The sequence below is a fragment of the Ctenopharyngodon idella genome, chromosome 17 (genome assembly GCF_019924925.1).
Source record: "Ctenopharyngodon idella isolate HZGC_01 chromosome 17, HZGC01, whole genome shotgun sequence".
Classification (NCBI taxonomy): Eukaryota; Metazoa; Chordata; class Actinopteri; order Cypriniformes; family Xenocyprididae; genus Ctenopharyngodon; species Ctenopharyngodon idella.
The window spans coordinates 20,035,451-20,055,131 of record NC_067236.1 but is presented as its reverse complement, the minus strand read 5'-3'; the positions used below and the strand labels follow the sequence as shown (position 1 = coordinate 20,055,131).

General features: G+C 36.2%; 1 protein-coding gene and 1 long non-coding RNA gene across 5 annotated transcripts; one reads left to right on the top strand and one right to left on the bottom strand.

Annotated features, from left to right (window-relative positions):
• Positions 1 to 306: 306 nt before the first annotated feature.
• On the bottom strand, positions 307 to 17,989 carry kcnk10b (potassium channel, subfamily K, member 10b). 2 transcript variants are annotated; one of them, XM_051868551.1, is made up of 7 exons: positions 16,999 to 17,570; positions 13,668 to 14,077; positions 7,036 to 7,153; positions 4,585 to 4,745; positions 4,305 to 4,497; positions 3,833 to 3,975; positions 307 to 2,391 (listed from the first exon to the last, which is right to left on the bottom strand). In XM_051868551.1, the coding sequence occupies exons 1-7, from the start codon at positions 17,051 to 17,053 to the stop codon at positions 1,750 to 1,752; spliced, it is 1,722 nt and encodes a 573-aa protein (XP_051724511.1). In that variant the 5' UTR covers positions 17,054 to 17,570; the 3' UTR covers positions 307 to 1,749. The 2 variants fall into 2 exon arrangements, with proteins under 2 accessions (XP_051724511.1, XP_051724512.1); XM_051868552.1 differs by lacking the exon at positions 16,999 to 17,570 and adding an exon at positions 17,582 to 17,989 and having other exon boundaries at positions 308 to 2,391.
• Positions 4,035 to 13,800, top strand: LOC127498805 (uncharacterized). Of its 3 annotated transcripts, none has more exons than XR_007925982.1 (5): positions 4,035 to 4,102; positions 4,268 to 4,525; positions 4,609 to 4,773; positions 8,061 to 8,194; positions 13,656 to 13,800. It is a non-coding gene; the product is annotated as an uncharacterized LOC127498805 (long non-coding RNA). The 3 variants fall into 3 exon arrangements; XR_007925983.1 differs by having other exon boundaries at positions 4,609 to 4,856; XR_007925984.1 differs by having other exon boundaries at positions 8,061 to 8,206; positions 13,656 to 13,791.
• Positions 17,990 to 19,681: the final 1,692 nt, after the last annotated feature.

Here is a 19,681-nt window from a genome sequence, read left to right as displayed (position 1 = left end):
TTTATTTCTAACAATTCTGACTTTATATCCCGCAATTCTGACTTTATTTCTCGCAATTCTGACTTTATTTCTCGCAATTCCGACTTTATATCTCACAATTCTGACTTTATTTCTAACAGTTCTGACTTTATATCCCGCAATTCTGACTTTATTTCTCGCAATTCTGACTTTATTTCTCGCAATTCCGACTTTATTTCTAACAATTCTGACTTTATATCCCGCAATTCTGACTTTATTTCTCACAATTCTGACTTTATTTCTTGCAATTCTGACTTTATTTCTCGCAATTCCGACTTTATTTCTAACAATTCTGACTTTATATCCCGCAATTCTGACTTTATTTCTCGCAATTCACTTTATATCTCGCAATTCTGACATTTATATCTCGCAATTCTGACTTTATATCCCACAATTCTGACTTTATATCCCGCAATTCTGACTTTATATCTCGCAATTCTGACTTTATATCCCGCAATTCTGACTTTATATCTCTAACAATTCTGACTTTATATCCCGCAATTCTGACTTTATTTCTAACAATTCTGACTTTATATCCCGCAATTCTGACTTTATTTCTCGCAATTCTGACTTTATATCTCACAATTCTGACTTTATTTCTAACAATTCTGACTTTATATCCCGCAATTCTGACTTTATTTCTCGCAATTCTGACTTTATTTCTCGCAATTCCGACTTTATATCTCACAATTCTGACTTTATTTCTAACAATTCTGACTTTATATCCCACAATTCTGACTTTATTTCTCACAATTCTGACTTTATTTCTTGCAATTCCGACTTTATATCTCACAATTCTGACTTTATTTCTAACAATTCTGACTTTATATCCCGCAATTCTGACTTTATTTCTAACAATTCTGACTTTATATCCCGCAATTCTGACTTTATTTCTCACAATTCTGACTTTATTTCTAACAATTCTGACTTTAATTCGCAATTCTGACTTTATTTCTCGCAATTCCGACTTTATTTCTCGCAATTCTGACTTTATTTCTAACAATTGTGATTTTATTTCTCGCAATTCTGACTTTATAACTCGCAATTCTGAGAAAAAAAGTCAGCATTGTGAGATATAAACTTGCAATTACCTTTTTTATTTTTTAATTTCTGACTAAAGCAAATATATTGCAGTATGTCCAGAGAGCTCTTTTTCATATTAATAATAATATAAAATTATTAATTGTAAGCTCCACAAAAATCATTATTCACTGAAACCTTCCCCTCCACCACAGATGTGAATCTAATTCAAATGAAATATGGCACCAAGTTTAAAATCAATGATCAATGAAATGTTCTGGTGTGTCTCGTCATTGACCATATTTGACCTACATGAGCACGGATGAGATTTAAGTGGTTTTCAGTAAATAACTTGACTGAAATTTCAGTCTGTTCCTCGTACAAAGCAGCATACGACACATGAGTCATACAGATTACTTTCATGGTGTTTTTGCCATTTTTGGAGCTCCACGGAAGAAAGAAAGTTATGAATGTTTGGAACAACATGCGGGTGAGTAAACAATGACAGAATTTCCACATTTTTGGTGAACTGTCCCTTTAAGGTGATGTCAGTCTGTATTCCTTGAGCTCTTTTCACATTTTTGGCAACTTGTCATTTGTCACAGTGAAAATCAACCGCGGTTCAACGTGTCGAGCCGCAGTTTACAAAACAGAAAGGCACATTTTCTGATGTCAGTCATTTGCCTTCCCGTGCACGTCGTCATTGTCTGCCTACGGTTGATGTTCTTTCTGCTCTAGTCTTTTATTTCGCTCTTGTTCTTTGACCTGAGCTGGTGCGAAACCGTTCTGCTGTTTGGGTTCCTCATAGTGAGGCAGACACGTGAAGCCGGTGTTCGCCTCCTTCGCCATTTTCTCTTCCTCCACCTCCTCCTCCTCCTCCTCCTCCTCATCCTCTCTTCTTTCCTCTCCCAGTGTGACGTTGCTGCTGTTACTGTCACCTACCCTGTTTGCATCCTCTGGGATGTTCCTGCAGACATCTTTACTCCTGTTGCGTTTGGCCAGTTTGGTGAGCGAACCGAAGCGGTTGAGGAAGTTTTCCTCGGAGGACGCCTGCTGTCCGCCACACTCCGCCTTCAGACGCAGGTTGTTCAGTTTAGTGTTGATGCTCTCCTGCGAGGACGTCTTAAAGCGCCTGGCATCCAGACTGGCAAAGACAGCCCGTTTTTCAGGCGACAGCATGTCCAGTGAATGCGCGCGCTGCTCCAGACCCAGACGTCTGCGCTCCATGCTGCGGATGGTGGCCGCCCGCTGAAGTTTGTCGTGGATCTCGCCGCTGAGGCGCCGCCGTGTCTCGCGTAACTCTGCTCGAACGTTTGCCTTCCATTCTGCCGCATGGGCCTTAAACTCTCCGACCTGTGGTGGATGATAGAGAGCACTGTGAGCGTGATGTTTACAAATGATTCAGTAATGTGCTTAACGTGGGCTTAAAAAGGGAGAACGTACCACATTTCAGTCAGTGTAGAACAGCATTTACCATTTAAAGTCAACATAAAACCGCATTTGCCATAAATTTTACCATTTAAACCCAATGTGCAACAGAATTTGCCCATTTAAAGCCAAAGTAAAACAGAATTTGCAACCAATTTAACCATTTAAAGCCAATGTAAAACAGCATTTCTGTCATTTAAAGTCAACGCAATACAGCATTTGCTAAATTGCTACAAATGTTATCAAAGTCCACATAAAACAGTATTTGCTATAAATTTTACCATTAAAAGTCAACGTAAAACCGTATTTGCTATACATTTTACCATTTTAAAGCCAATGTAAAACAGAATTTTATGTAATGCAGCATTTGCTAAATTGCTACAAATTTTAAGTCAAAGTAAAACATCATTTGCTACAAATTTTACAATTTAAAGCCATGTAAAACAGCGTTTACCACTTTAAGTCAATGTAAAACAGCATTTGCAACAATTTTTAACATTTAAAGCCAATGTAAAACAGCATTTACCACTTTAAGTCAATGTAAAATAGCATTTGCAACAAATTTACCTTTTATATCTAACATAAAACAGAATTTACTATTTAAAGTTGATGTAAAACAGCATTTACAACTAATTTTACCATTTAAAGTCAACGTAAAACAGCATTTACACTTTAAGTCAATCTAAAACAGCATTTACAACTAATTTTACCATTTAAAGTCAGCGTAAAACCACATTTGCTAGAAACTTTACAAATTAAAGCCAGCATAAAACAGAATTTACCATTTTAAGTCAACACAAAACAGCATTTGCTACAAATTTTACCTTTTAAAGCCAAAATAAAACAGAATTTTCCGTTAGTTTTATCATTCAAAACTATTTTTCATAATATGATGTATTTCATAGTGAAACTATTTTTCTTTTTAACTGCAGTTGGGTTTGATATTATCATAATGAATTGCTGTGAAGGTGTAAAGTGTTTCATATCAGAATATCAGTCGGCTCTGAATGGAAGCTGAAGGTCAAGTTCGCCCTCCACAGCATCTCCAAGTAACCCAATGGTCACAATTCTTTATAAGATATATAATTATTTCATATTATTGAAACAACCTTTATTATATTAACATTATTAAATTACTGTGCTATTGACAAGAAAGACTGCATTACCAGCAGCAGCCAAATCAATTACTATATGGTTAGCATTAACAAATTGTCTACACATCCTAAGTATCGTCAGCTGTAAATGAAAGACCAGGAATGTGTAGAAAAAAAGTAAGTAAGACTTTGATGCAGTGTAATAATGCTTTATTGGACATCATTCTACTATGATGTTCAATCAAAACTCATTTTCGTTTGACATAACATACCTCCTCTTTTGTTTTCTTGGACAGAACCCTGAGCCAGTCTCCAATCATGCTGAGAACCGCTGCGAAATACGCCAGACCCACCAAAATCCAGAACCAGACCAGAGGCTTGTACCATTTCATATATTCTATTTTGCGATCTCCACCTATAAAACACAGCATTTTTATTACATTTTGTCTTATACTGTATGTAAACAGAATCACAGAAGGCCAAAAGATCAAGATCTGAACATAGTCGAAAGACACAGGAAAAGTATTTTAAGAAGCTGTCAGGTGAGATATGACACTAAAATGTATTAATTTGGCAGATGTTTTTATCCAAATCAATTTACAGTGCATATGTGAGTTCACTAGGAATCAAACCAATGATTTCAGTGTCTCTAGAATCATATTCTGCCAGTTGAGCTATAAGAATTAAGAAACTCTTGAGTTTACTAGGTGAAAAGATGTGAAATGTCCCCATCGCTGCACATACCTGCTACATAATCTCCAATGCCGACAGTCGTGAGAGTGATGACGACAAAGTAAATGGCTTCTAAAGTACTCCATCCCTCGATGTGTTTGAAAATCACCGCTGGGATGGTGACAAAAATGATGCAGCCAGCGATGATGAAGAGTATGGTGGAGGTGACGCGGATTTTGGTCTGACTGATTTGCTTGTGCTTTTGCTGTAAATGGCAGCAGAAAAAAATTCAGGTGAATTAATGTATTTATATAACCAATAAGCAGTTGAAAATCCTCAGTAGTCGACTCACCCTGAAAACTTTTTCCACCTTCAGGATGCTCTTTATAAACATGGTCCCGAGTTGATCACCGATCCCGGCCAACAGGAAGCCAAACAGAGGGATGCCAAATATGGCGTAAAGGATGCAGAAAATCTTTCCGCCTTCGGTGCTGGGAGCGATGTTTCCATATCCTGCAGATGTGGGCGGAGATGACAAGAGGTTATTTAATGGTTCTGATGCAAACCGCTCTAGCTGACCCCCTCCATTAAAACTGCATTCACAGACACACAGAGAGACAATTGGTGGGTTTCATCAAGGGAACATGGCAGTAATTATTGATTGTTGAACACAAGGGAAGTTAAGACAAGGAGAAACTAAACACGTTTTCAGTGAGAGAGGAGATCTGTGCAGAAAGTTGCATGAGGGTCTGTGCAGTTCCCATTTTTAAAGACCTTTGAGAAATCGGTGTGCATTTTTGGTCAAGTTGTCAAAAGTAAATAATTGCATGTAAGTAATATGTAAACTAGGCAGATTTTGATAAAGTTTTTGAATTTTGAAATTTGAAGTGGTTGCTACACTCTAAAAAATGCTGGGTTAAAAACAACCCAAGTTGGGTTGAAAATGGATGACAAACCCAACGATTGGGATGTTTTAACCCAGCGATTGAGCTGTTTAAACCAGCAATTGGGTTGTTTTAGCACAGCGATTAGGTTGCTTTAACCCAGTAATTGGCATGTTTTAACCCAGTGATTGGGCTGTTTTAACCCAGCGATTGGGTTGTTTTAACCCAGTGATTGGGATGTTTTAACCCAGCAGTTGGGATGTTTTAACCCAGCGATTGGGCTGTTTTAACCCAGCGATTGGGCTGTTTTAACCCAGCGATTGGGATGTTTTAACCCAGCGATTGGGCTGTTTTAACCCAGCGATTGGGTTGTTTTAACCCAGCGATTGGGATGTTTTAACCCAGCAGTTGGGTTGTTTTAACCCAGCAATTGGGCTGTTTTAACCCAGTGATTGGGCTGTTTTAACCCAGCGAATGGGCTGTTTAACCCAGTGATTGGGCTGTTTAACCCAGCAATTGGGCTGTTTTAACCCAGTGATTGGGTTAAATGTTTGCCCAATGTGCTGGGCAGTTTTATTTAACCCAACTATTGTTTAAAAATTACTATATGTCTGGCTTAAAATGAAGCCCAAAACTTTATTAAAAATTAAAAATCATATGCATAATTACTAGAGGCAACAATAATAATCAAAAGGTGAACATTTATTAATAAGCAGTTTAATAAATGTTTATTATTTAATTATTATTTATTAAAATGATTAATAAATGTTAATTTTCAACATATTTTGGGTTAATTTTAAGCAAGCAATATAGTAATTATTAAACAATAGTTGAGTTAAATAAAACTACCCAGCAGGTTGAGTAAACATTTAACCCAACCGCTGGGTTTGTCCATTTTCAACCCAACTTGGGTTATTTTTAACCCAGCATTTTTTAGAATGAATTTTTGAATTGAGCTTTTATTTTTATATTTAATTTTTAGTAAATGTTATGTGCTTTTTTCCATTTCTTTTAGTTGTTTTTGATATTTACTATTTAGGTTTATTTTACTTTTATTCCCGTTTTAGTTTTTATTTATTTTCAGTTAGTAATTTTATTTTAGTGCTTCAACTTAAATTTATTTCAGTTACTTGGCAATGCAACATTTTAAATATTTCAAACATTTCAGCATTTCTCTAACCCAATTTTATATAGTAGCAATATGTGGTTTTGTCAAACCAGCATACTAAGTATGAAGGGTATGAACTTTACTGCACAATTTATTTAGTTTGTTATTTTCTATATTGATTTTGTTATATTTTGGGCAGTGGCTATGTGCACTAAGTGAAAATAGTGATAGATTCTATTTACATCATGTAAAAGTAAATAAGAGTAAATAGTAATTAGATGCTATCTATAGCCTACTCTATATTGACAGATACTATTTGCACCTCAGTATTTTTGTACATTAACAGAATGCAATAATATCATAATATGTAAATGATTATATGTATTAAAATTATTAAATGGATGCTGCCTTATTGGAAGAATAAAAACCCTCCCTACACCTTCCCCTAATCCTACCCAATAAACACTTTTAATATTATTAAACACTCGTTCGCAGTTTATTTCTACTTTTAGAACATTATTTTTATTTTTATTGAAAATAAATGCCAGCTCAGCAAAAGGCGGATTTGAACCCGCGTCGATCGCATTAAAAGCCAGGTTTGCGAGTCTCACACACTACTGCTGCGCCACTAAAGACGTTAAGTTCTGTGCATCTTTTTTAAAACTTGAGTGGCCCAACCAGACATTGGTGGGCGGAGCTAGTGTAAATAGTGTTTGCCAACAAGCGACACTATTTGCACTTAGTGTAAATAGACACTCCGGATATTTTGCGGTGCATTACTGCGCACGTTTTAAAGGTTGGTTTATTTTACCTATGGTGGTGATGACGGTTCCAGCGAAGAAGAAAGCGCTGCCGAGATCCCAGTGGCTCGAGTTATAGGACGTGTCTCCAATGGGACTTACTCCAGCGCTGACCGCGTCTACTGCATGCTGGGAAAAGATGCACATGCAGAAAAGGACTTAAAATGGCCATTTTGGAAGCACTACTAGACCAGAGAGTCAAACTACTCATTTCTAGAAGTCTAATTTGTACTAGACACACAGAAATGTGTGCAAGATGCAGATAATTTTCTGAATATTAAATGATTGTTTTGGTATTTGTAATGCCATCTAACAATATTAGCAATTCATTTTAAAAAGCCATCTCCTCCAGTCACCTTTCACAAGGTCAGCCACTCCAAGAAATACAAATTTCTTAGAAAAAAATGTGCCTGATGATGTAAAGCCTCCCGCTTTTTCTGAAAAACCTGCATTGAAAATCAATCGGCTCCATCTGTCAGTAATCTGATCAGGCTTCGTGTCTCTTCTCAAACTATTGAAGGAATGGTATAAATGGATTATGCTGAGTAAATTTAGTCAATATATCAGTCTTGAGCAGACTGTGGCCATGTTGTCTTTTTGATTTCCACCCAAATCTTTATTTTCTTAAAGCATTACAAGATATTTTGTACCCAGAAAAAAGCATGGACATTTTTAACAGAAATGTAGAAGAGTAAAAGTTAACAGTCAGCGATCAATCCATATAAACTAACTATTGCAATAAGTCAGATACACTCTTACAAGTAAAGCTTCTTTATTGGCATCGGTGGTTACATGAAGAATATTTAACATCAAGGATCTTTAGAGTGAAAAAAGGTCCTTTAGGGTTTTAAAATGTTCTTTACACTGAGAAAAAAAAATGTTTTTTAAAAACTGTTCACTGAAAGGTTCTTTGGGGAACCAAAAATGACTGTTCTATGGCTTTTTAAGAGTGTAGCAGAGAGAAAAACACAACAAAACAACAAGCTGTCAGCAAGAAAACCATTTTCTCTGAGTAATATTTCTTCTGCTCCGATAGGACTCGCCAAATGTGTCTCTGGTGGGAAGATTTTTGAGTCAGTCCTGCTCACAGCCAAGAACAACACCGACAACAGCCAGCTGGTCTCGCATGACAGGACGGAGACATGTCAACACGACTGGCATCTAATTCTGGTGAGATTTAATGTGAGTTTAAAGACACTCTTTCGAGCTGAATCTGCAACATTAGGATGCTTTACATGCCCTACAAAATGTTTGTTTCGGAGCCACATGGATGAGTTTGTTGGGTTGATAATGCATTGGAAAGAATATCACTATAATGTCTTAATTGTTGGTCCTACAGCAGTGGGATTAAATGGAAAGTCTCCTCCTTCTCAAATGTTTCTCCTGAGAAAAACCCCCCAGTAATCTCGGTTTCAGAAGAGATATCTGGTGGCTAAGAGAAACAAATCAGATATTAACCCTATAAAGCCTACTGTATTATATTTGATACACACATTTCTAAGGGCTGTAAATGAAAAACTTTGCTGAAAAATCTTTGCACACGGTCTCATACAGTCCTTCTGTCGTCTGATTGATAGTTTATACATTTTTAACAAGTAAAAGATTGTACAATTGTGTAATTGTACAAATTTCCAATTGACGTGTCTTTTTGCTCTGAAATCTTTACTGATTTTTATCAAGTAAACGTAAGAATAACTTTTATATTGTCAAGATAAACACTTACTGGACTAAAGCAACTCCAGTTTACTTGATTATCCATCATTTTTTAGTAAAACCATGTTCAAATATGATTTTTGAGGAAGATTTATTTGTTCATCTCTCAATCATCATTATATTGTATTGCATTATATGTTTTAAAACTACAGCTTTGATCATAAAACGAAGCATTTAAATATCATCTTACTAAGACATATTATTGGCAGATATAGAGCGACGACTGATATTTATATGCATTTTATGTAAGTATCTGCTATATTTGTATTTTACAGTAGATATTCGATATTTCATCTTACTTTTTGTCCATATAAATATCACCATCGTCACCAAATTGCACATTTTTGCTCATTTTGGCCTTTCTTCCTCCATATTCTCACTATATCATACTACATGAGCCATAAAAGCCTGATGCATATGCAAAAAAACACACATGCAAACCTTTCTTTTTAGATTTTGTCTAAAGGTTCATTGAACGGATCCATTTTAAAAAAATTAGATTTTGCTGACTATTATTTCAAGAGATCTCGTTTGTGATTTTTCTGTTCTGTGGTTAGTGCATGATCTGTGTGGGTGATGAGGACATCTGAAAGCTCCAGCAGGGCTTTTCTCTCAGGAGATTCTGCCTTTAGTGGGCCAAACAATAAATAATTGATCACCTCAGAGCCTATTCCCTAAACAGCATGTCGAGGGGTCCGTTTCAACTGTCTTGGCTGGAAATGGAGAATTGATTTTTTTTGGCATGAGCTTAATTGCCAAATGTAAGGCACATTTTGAGTCACAAATGATGCAAAGAGGAAAGGAATGAAGAAGGATAGGCGTGTATCAATGTAAGATCTAATCACTCACATATGTGGGATTGTCAGGTTTTTTTGAGTGAAAACGGAGTTAACTAGGTCAGACTGTAGAATGGTCATGTGAGCACAAGGGATGATTTAAACATTTAACGTGATGTGGTCATGTGACTGACAGTTTATTCATATTTATATATATATATATATATATATATATATATATATATATCTTTTAAAATATATATACATTTTATTTTATTTCCGTTTATTTCCGTTTCAAGTCAAGAAAATGGTTTTTTTAATTGTTTTTGTTTTAGTTAACTGTACTAACCGTTTGGCATACTACTGTTTGAGACATTTACACGCTGCACTGCTGCATATAAAGACTGGCAAACAGTATGCATCAAGTATGCAGTATGCTGCAAGTATGCTAGTGTTCCATTTCAACCATAACCACTGAACTGTGATCTGTTTTGTAAGTGACCATCTGCTTCCTTGTTATTATAGATCCCTGGACACTCATTTGCATGGAAGCGCTTGCATCTGCGAGCCTTAAATAACCTTGAGATGAAAGTCTAATTCGAGATGATATTATAAATCTTGATTATATATGGTAAGACTTTACAATAAGGTGGTTCATGAAGTAACAATGAACAATAGCTATTTACAGCATGTACAGTATTAATACAAATGCTATCAGTGTCACAGTACTCTTTCAAACGATACTAATATGTAGAGTAATAATGTTACAATATTGCGTTACTACCTAAAAAGTAATTAATTGTGTTACTTTGTTACTTTTTCTGGAAAGTAATGTTACATTACTTTTGCGTTACTTTTTCCTCACCTGCGCTGGGCTTGCCTGTTTGTTTGTTTTTAATAGCAAACTTTTCTTCTTTCTTCTATTCTAAGTTCTATTTTTGGCAAATGTAAAGGTCCTTTCAAGTGAACTGAATAAGCCTCAGGCTGAAGGAAATGCAAATTCACACCTGTACAGTAGAGGGCGCCGCTCAAACAACTATAGAGTTACGGTTGGGGTTTGGTTTAGGGTTAGTTACTTGTAATCATGCATAATTTACTGTTATTACTATAGTAAGTACAAGTAGCAATATGTAACTATGCCACCTTAAAGGGGTCATGAACTGAGAAATCCACTTTTCCTTGAGCTTTTGATATATAAGAGGCAATAAGCTTTTACTGACACCAGACTGAGCGAACAACTCATCCCGGATCATAGATAGATGAAACTCCACCTCCACAGAAGAACTCAATGCCTACTTCATCATTGCAACATTAGCCCCGCCCACTGGTGTGTTAGTGAGATGAGAAGGAGAGAAGAGGACTAAAAATAACATTACCTTTCAAAGGATCCTAATGCTAGGAATATGGTTATTTATTTTCAACAATGTGAATGTCTCAGTTGAGCTTTATTTATTTGTATTCAGGCACATTTCACTGTGGATTCTTTGGTGAATCAATCGCATTTCAGCGCAGGCTTTGCAAACAGACTTTTACGATATGGACTCGACAGTAATGCAACACATGTCAGTAACTGTGTTAATCAATGCCTGATCTGATATTAATGATTCATGTACAGTCACATGTTCTTTGTCTGTGTGTCTCAACTTCATGTTGTTTCTCTTAGTAGGATGAAAATAATCTGTTATTTAAACAGTGATTAAATTATATATAGAAAACAATCAAAGAACGCTCCCTTTACAATCGCTGGAGCTGTCAATCAAACAGTGTGAGTTTATCAGTGACTGAGTTCTGGACTCGCACCAAAATTCCCATTTTATTCAACGAATCTCTTAGTTACATCACTGTTAGTTATGATGAAAGCATTCGTTAGTGTGCAGAAATTGAGTTGTAATGACGAGATCACTGCTTTCATGAGCTCAACAACATGTCTGTGATCGACTACAATGTTCATCACTGCAACCTTTCATGCCACGATCTGAATATAATGCCATAGATCTAAATGTAATGCAGCACTTTTGAAGATTAGTTAAACTTGAGAGATGTAATAGTAAAAACGTGCTAAAAGAGAGAGTAATACTTAGCTATTTCAAATAGAAGGATGTCAGCCAATCACAGCAGTGGGCGTTTACACTGAAGACACGCCCCTTAAAACAGAGTGTTCAAATCAGAGGGCTAAAATCAGGGTAGAAAAATACTATTTTTGATGTAAAAAGCATATTAACATTATAAGTGCACCCCAGGAAACATTATTAAACAATAAAACAACACAGTTCATGACCCCTTTAAAATAAAGTGTTACCAGATATTTTGTTGTAAATGTAAAAGAAATGCATTACTTTACTAGTTACATGAAAAAAGCAATCTGATTACGTTACTTGGAAATGCGTTACCCCTAACATATGGACACTTTAGGTATTAATATTCACTGTTAAGTTACTAATATGCACCTTTTAGTGGTAATTAAAGTATAAAGGTGTACCTTTTGAAACGGTACTGCCCCAGTGACAGCTTTTGTACCTTTTTTCCGACGGTGTATTAAACATGTCAACATATACACATACTAAACTCAACAAAGAGTGTTTTCTCAGCGTGTTATATAACGGATATGTAATATATCTCATCCACCCTTCCGGTAATTCCCTGGTTGGCTGTGTAGGATGTGCTGTGAGAAATCAAAGCAAAGCTTTAATTGAAGGCAACTTATTTCCTTTCTATATATGTGAGAAATGTTATGTAACAAACAGTGCTGGTGCTTTATCATGTTCAACACAATTCAGCCTAAAGTGAGTTTATGCTGGCACGAATCAGAGTTGATAATCCTGCGTGATGCCCAGAGGGATTTCATGTCTGTCTTGGAATGACATTTACTGATCAATTAGAGCTCAGCGCCGGCCGGGGCAAACAGCAGAAGAGATGCGTGCTTCAGGAGCTCATGGGGAGGCTGTAGCTGATGACCACAATAGCTGGAAAAGGCTTGTTTTGAGTCTTTAGACATCTTACAGTTAGAGGATCTCCCAAGAAGCCTTTACAATGAACAGTTCTTTCAATACCAACCTATTTTGTAATTATGAACGCTTTCTTAATAGATAAATGTAGTATTTTTATGTCTCAGCTTTCACAACCAACTAACTTCATAAGGGTAAATATCACAAAAACTTATCCAGAGTCATATTTGTAGGGCCATTAAGTCTTTTTGCATTGTGAAATTGATTTCATGAGAATTAAGCTTATTTTAAAATGTTCATTACGGTAATGTTAAAAATGAGCTTTTATTTAAATTATAAATTGTAAAATGTTTTAAAAACATTTTAGTATTATTTGTTATTAGTATTAATTTATTCACAATTATCACAATAATTTTATAAACTTTTTTTTTTTTTCATTTTGAATGGATTATGTCATTAAAATATATATATATATATATATATATATATATATATATATATACACTTTTATATTGTAAATATATAGTGCTGTCAAAATTATCACGTTAACGCATGCGATTAATTTTTTTCAGTTTAACGTATTAAAAATATTTAATGCAATTAACGCAGCATCCAGTTTTTCTCCATCAAACTAATCTATATTTATTTTATAATTTATGCAGTGAATAAGTATTTGATAACTTTATTCATTTTCTGTATATTTCCTACCTGTTACAGATCAAATATTTAAAATATACTGTCTTTATGTTGTTTCTACATTAATTTGGAGAACAAATGTGAAATTATTACTGTACAATATAAAAATATATTAAAAACCTTTAGGTGAGATTAATCGTGATTAATTACAGAAAATTGTGCGATTAATTAGTTAACTTTTTAAATCGATTGACAGCACTTAAAATATAAAATAATAAAATATAACAAGATCTGAGTTAAACTTTCAGAAAAAATTAATCTTAATTATGTCAAATAACGCTTAAGCAAAACATGGTCAGGTGTCTGAATAATTTTTTTTTTATCAGTTTTACAGGTAGTCCACTGTATGAAGAATTTTTGGTTACAATATGTCACAGTTTACTTTATTTTGCTATCCTCACTTACATAAATGAACTATATTGTCCTGCACCCACTAGTAAAAATATATCAAAAATATCAAAAACATCTGAATAATTCAAAATCTCTCTGTCTTCTCCACAGACGTGATCTTACCTTGATGAGGGCCTCGAGCTCGGCTGGAGAAACGCAGGGGTTCCTCTGCAGAAACAGGGCCTTCTCTTGTGTGATGGTGTTCTTCTGGTTACTCTCAAAGGGTTCTTCCAGCGCACGAAACGCCAGACCGCCGCAAACCAGGTACGCCACCACCACCACAAACACGGCCACGACTGTCTTCCACTTCATGACCGAGTGCAGAGCAGAACCGTCCGCTCCAGAGTCCATACCGGTGACCACGCTGGCCGAGCGGGACGAGATGGAGAGGCGCGGGAGAGGACAGTGGCCGTTGGCTTTGACGTCACAGCCCATCGGGTTCTGCATGGTGGCCACGCTGGCCTGAACCAGACTGGACTGCACCGCACCTGACTGAACCTTCTTCGGAGGGACGATGTTTGTCTGAACAGCCACTGAAATAGAGACAGAGAAGATTGGAATTGTGATGAACAAATTTTATTGCTCAGATCTTATTAGATTTTATTGCTTAGGGCTCGAAGCTCAGGAGACCTGAAGGAGGTTGTTGTTTGTTTTTCCTGAAACTTATTAAAATACACACAAATGAGAGAAATAGTAATATAATTTTATGTGGGTGCACCGCAGCTCAAATTATTGCTCTTAAAAGACTTTGAGAAATGTTTGAGGTCATGTTGAGATCTCTTTTGATTGCAGACTTTGGCATCTTGGCACAAACACTGAGATCTTGCCTGGAATTCTAGAGGAGACGTGTGAGATTAATGGGATTGTTTTTCTGAGAAGAAACATCTGAAAAATTCTCAGTTTGCTTTCCGTTTAATCTCATAGAAGAAACAGCTGAGATATTGAAGAGAATCTTCTTTGTGTATTTTTTTCTTCCCTGTGGAAATTTCTGACCTATGCAGAAATATATATTCTATTCAATTCTATTCTACTGTGTGATAGATAGATAGATAGATAGATAGATAGATAGATAGATAGATAGATAGACGGATGGATGATGGATAGACTGATGGATAGATGATGGATGGATGGATGGATAGATGGACGGGTAGACGGACGGATAGATAGATAGATAGATAGATAGATAGATAGATAGATAGATAGATAGACAGACAGACAGACAGACAGACGGACGGACGGACGGACGGACGGACGGACGGACGGACGGACGGACGGACGGACAGATAGACGGGTGGACAGACTAATGGATAGATGGATACGATCAGTTGACTGATTGATTGATTGATTGATCACCATTTAATCTCATTGCTAGAAGAAATAACTGAGATATTACAGAGAAACTTATTTGTAATTTTTCTTTCCTGTAGGTATTTATGACACAAACTGGTGCAGAAATATATATTCTTCTTCCCGGGTTAGTGACATCACTAACCCTAAAATTTGCATAAACCCCGCCCCCGAGAATACACAACAAAGGGGGTGAGGCCATGTTGGGCTGCTTTAGAGAAGAGGAAGAGTTGTTGTAGTAGAGTGTTGTTGACATGCCGTCATTTACACCGGACTGCTTCACAAACGAGGGTCAATTCAACACTGGTTTTGCACAAAAGATTAACATGACGACACATGCTAGTCGATGAGTTGAATCAACTCCACAGCAACTACATAAATTTATCCACTAACCATTCAGAAACGTCTAAAAGTTGTAACTTCTTCCTGAGTCTCTCCATCAGTGTCGACTCCGGTTTGAACAATGTAAGGCTGAACACCGTTACTGACAATCCTCATTTTGGCTGCGTGAGATTCTCCAGCTTTGTTGTTGTTGAGCAACCGAAGCGTGAGCTGTTAAAGCTCCGCCCTCTTCTGGAAAGGGGGCCGGGAGCAGAAGCTCATTTGCATTTAAAGGGACACACACAGAAACGGTGTGTTTTTGCTCACACCCAAATAGGGGCAAATTTGACAAGCTATAATAAATGATCTGTGGGGTATTTTGAGCTGAAACTTCACAGACACATTCTGGGGACACCAGAGACTTATATTACATCTTGTGAAAAGGGGCATTATAGGTCCCCTTTAAGCAATACACAATGCAGGAAAACATACAATAAAATAATCACAGAATGCTGAGTTCTGTGTGGTTCATGCATGAAGACGGTGTTAACTCAGGCCATTATTGGCGTGTGCTATAGATCCTTCAGGTGTTCTTTATGTTTCTCCTGAGAAGCTTTAATCCAATCGTCTGGTTGAGCACTCAGAAAGCCATTTCTGCTTATGACTTTACCACAGTAAAGAGATGCTTTCTTGAGATACAATGAATATCAATATATTCATCTCTTTTTCTAAGGTGATTTTGCATGACTAATGTATTACATTCTAAGCGCTTCATGAACAAGGTGAATGCAACACAATACCAAGGTGAGATTCAGTCCTTCAGTCAGATGATATCTGCTAGACGAGCACATTAGTTGTGAGATGGATTGTATAATATGATTTGGAGGGTGTCAGAGGGGAGACAAAGCCACGGAGGAGTCCCTCATTGATGCATTCACGTGAGCGCAGCTGTGTGCGCTCACCCCGTTTAAAGATTCAGCGCTGCCTTTGTGGGGGACAGTGGGCGGGGCCTGTGAGTCAGAATGATGTAATGCTCAAACCACCTCATAATTTATGCAGACCCCGCCCCTCACCATGCTACAGTGTTCCATCAGTCCCTTTGTAAAAATGAAACAGAAAATGATGCAAGTTTGGGTTTTACCAAACACCACATGGATTAAATTTATTGCTTTAATAAACTGAACATGCATGTTTGTTATAATGTCAATGTGTGTTGTGCACATTTCTTACAGTGAGGCATTGCCTAATAATCGATAAATGCACTTGGACAACCATAATTTTTGACTTTGAGTGACTCAAGGACGCCTATGTCACTACATCTGCTCAGAGATATAAAACCTGTCAGCCCAGCCCACAAAAATCAATATCTAATAAAGTATACAAACAGTTATGGATGTGTCCATGAAAATTCCAATTAATAATCCAATGAAAGGCAAAAGCCATTTCAGATAAATAAATAAAAAACACTCATTACAGTGATTACAACATCTTTTTGAGACTTTTGAAAGACAGACTAGCTAATTATCACTGATTATATGATTGCAACACTCTCCTGGAAAAGCACTTCAGATGTTTCCTCTCAAATCTCAAGCACTATCAATAAACATAACAAAAATTGATGCTTATATAAATACAAACCAGATAATTTTGTTAAAAACAACAATAGTAATCTATCAGACCAAAGTGAAATTAAATGTTATTTCTAATTAAAAGAGTGCAACAAAACAGCAGATTTTCTAAATAAAAAAGCAGAAGTTGAGTGAAATCACAAACTGACACAACTAACCTTGTTCAGGATCCCAGTTCACCTGTTTCCTTGGATTCTCTAACGGGAATTTCATGATGGTCACGTCTTCCCAGAAGGGCTTTCCGTATCAGTGTAAAATAAAGCTATCCTAACTATATACACACAAATCAGAGACTACAATAGTTTACATTCTTGCTTCTCTGTGAGTGTTTGTTTCTTTAGAATGAGCAAATGGTTCAATGCCTAGAGCGCGCATAGGTGGTGATGATGATGATAATGATGATGCGCGAGCACGCCTTACTCTCTCTCTCTACACTGCCCATCAATGTGAGATCACCCAACCAACCATAGCACTCTCATCAGCTTCATCACCATCAGCTTCCCGCTCACATCACTTAAAGGAAAGCCAACTAAGCGCGAAACATCTGCTGGGAATCATATCGTGAATCTGGGAGCGTCTCGGCATCGCGCGTAAATCACTTTCCTTTGTTTCAGCAGCGCCGCATCCTTTGTGTCGTGATTCCCAGTTGCTTTTAAGTCATGAAAAAGCTGTTCAGTCATTAATGTTCGTTATAATCATGGAGATGTGATATTGAGATTGACAGATAGAAGTTGTACTCACTGATCATCGCGTTCGCCCGGTGTGTGTATGCGGCTCAGAAGCGGCTGAAGTGCCGGTGCACATGGAGAGCAGGTGCATCTGGAGCCGCGGAGGGCTGGACTCACGAGCAGCAAATCAACGATAAGAGCACATTATGAATTATTTATTTCAAGTGTGGGCTTTATAAAGTTGTTCAATCCATAAGCACCCTCATAATAATGTAAAAACCATGTATTTACCCTATTAATATGATACTGTATATTTATTCATTATTTAATTATGACAATACCCTTTCATGCATGAATTATGACAACCTCAGTCAGGACTTTTTCCCCCTGTGTGTTTTCATTGCTCTTAGGGCATGAAAAACTATATCTGAACTTTTTTTATAACAGTGTGCATTTTTGGTTTAACAGAAGATATACTGCATTAAACATAATACAATGATAACACAGTAATACTGTGTGTATTTAACAAACCAATGAATAAAATGATATAAAATCATGTGAAAACTATAAATATATACAATATAATACAGCTTCAATTATTGCATTTGTTTTTGTTCAGATTTTTTGTTCCTGTTCAACCAGTAGACAGAGAACTTCATACAAGCTGAACATTGTCTTTGATATCAGAACACGAGGACGTGATTCTATCAAAAATTTGGTGGAGGTAACCCAACTCAGACTATGTAGAAAATGCTCACTCACACTCCCTCCAGTCTACCAGAGTACCATGTTGATTTACCCTTATCAGCTGATAATTCTGATTATGTTAAAAAAAGACACATTTCTACCGTAGCTCTCCTCAGCCTGAAATCTATATTGATCTATTGATGTTTTCAGACTGTGGAAAAACTAGAGATTAGGTGTTTTCAATCTCATCTGAAATGAGCAGTAGCATAATCAGATTACTTTTTGATGTTACGAGTAAAGTAACGCATTACAAGTAACAGGCATTACGAGTAAAGTAACGCATTACAAGTAACAGGCATTACGTAATCAGATTACTTTTTTGATGCTACAAGTAAAGTAACGCATTACAAGTAACAGGCATTACGTAATCAGATTACTTTTTTGATGCTACAAGTAAAGTAACGCATTACAAGTAACAGGCATTACGTAATCAGATTACTTTTTTAATGTTATGAGTAAAACAAGGCATTACAGGTAACGTGCTTTACGTAATCAGTTTACTTTTTTGATGTTACAAGTAAAGTAACGCGTTACAAGTAACATGCATTACATAATCAGATTACTTTTTTGATGTTACAAGTAAAGCAATGCATTACAAGTAACATGCATTATGTAATCAGATTACTTTCTGATGTTACGAGTAAAGAAACGCATTACAGTAACGTGCATCACATAATCAGATTACTTTTTTGATGTTACAAGTAAAGCAACGTATCACAAGTAGCATGCATTACGTAATCAGATTACTTTTTGATGTTACATGTAAAGCAATGCATTACAAGTAACAGGCATTACGTAATCAGATTACTTTTTGATGTTACGAGTAAAGAAACGCATTACAAGTAACGTGCATCACATAATCAGATTACTTTTTGATGTTATGAGTAAAACAAGGCATTACAGGTAACGTGCTTTACGTAATCAGATTACTTTTTGATGTTACATGTAAAGCAATGCATTACAAGTAACATGCATTATGTAATCAGATTACTTTTTGATGTTACGAGTAAAGAAACGCATTACAAGTAACGTGCATCACATAATCAGATTACTTTTTGATGTTACATGTAAAGCAATGCATTACAAGTAACATGCATTATGTAATCAGATTACTTTTTGATGTTACGAGTAAAGAAACGCATTACAAGTAACGTACATCACGTAATCAGATTACTCTTTTGATGTTACGAGTAAAGAAACGCATTACAAGTAACATGCATTACATAATCAGATTACTTTTTTGATGTTACGTGTAAAGCAACATGCCTTACATAATCAGATAATCAGATTACTCTTTTGATGTTACGAGTAAAGCAACATGCCTTACATAATCAGATAATCAGATTACTCTTTTGATGTTACGAGTAAAGTAATGCATTACAAGTAACATGCATCACGTAATCAGATTACCTTTTTGATGTTACGA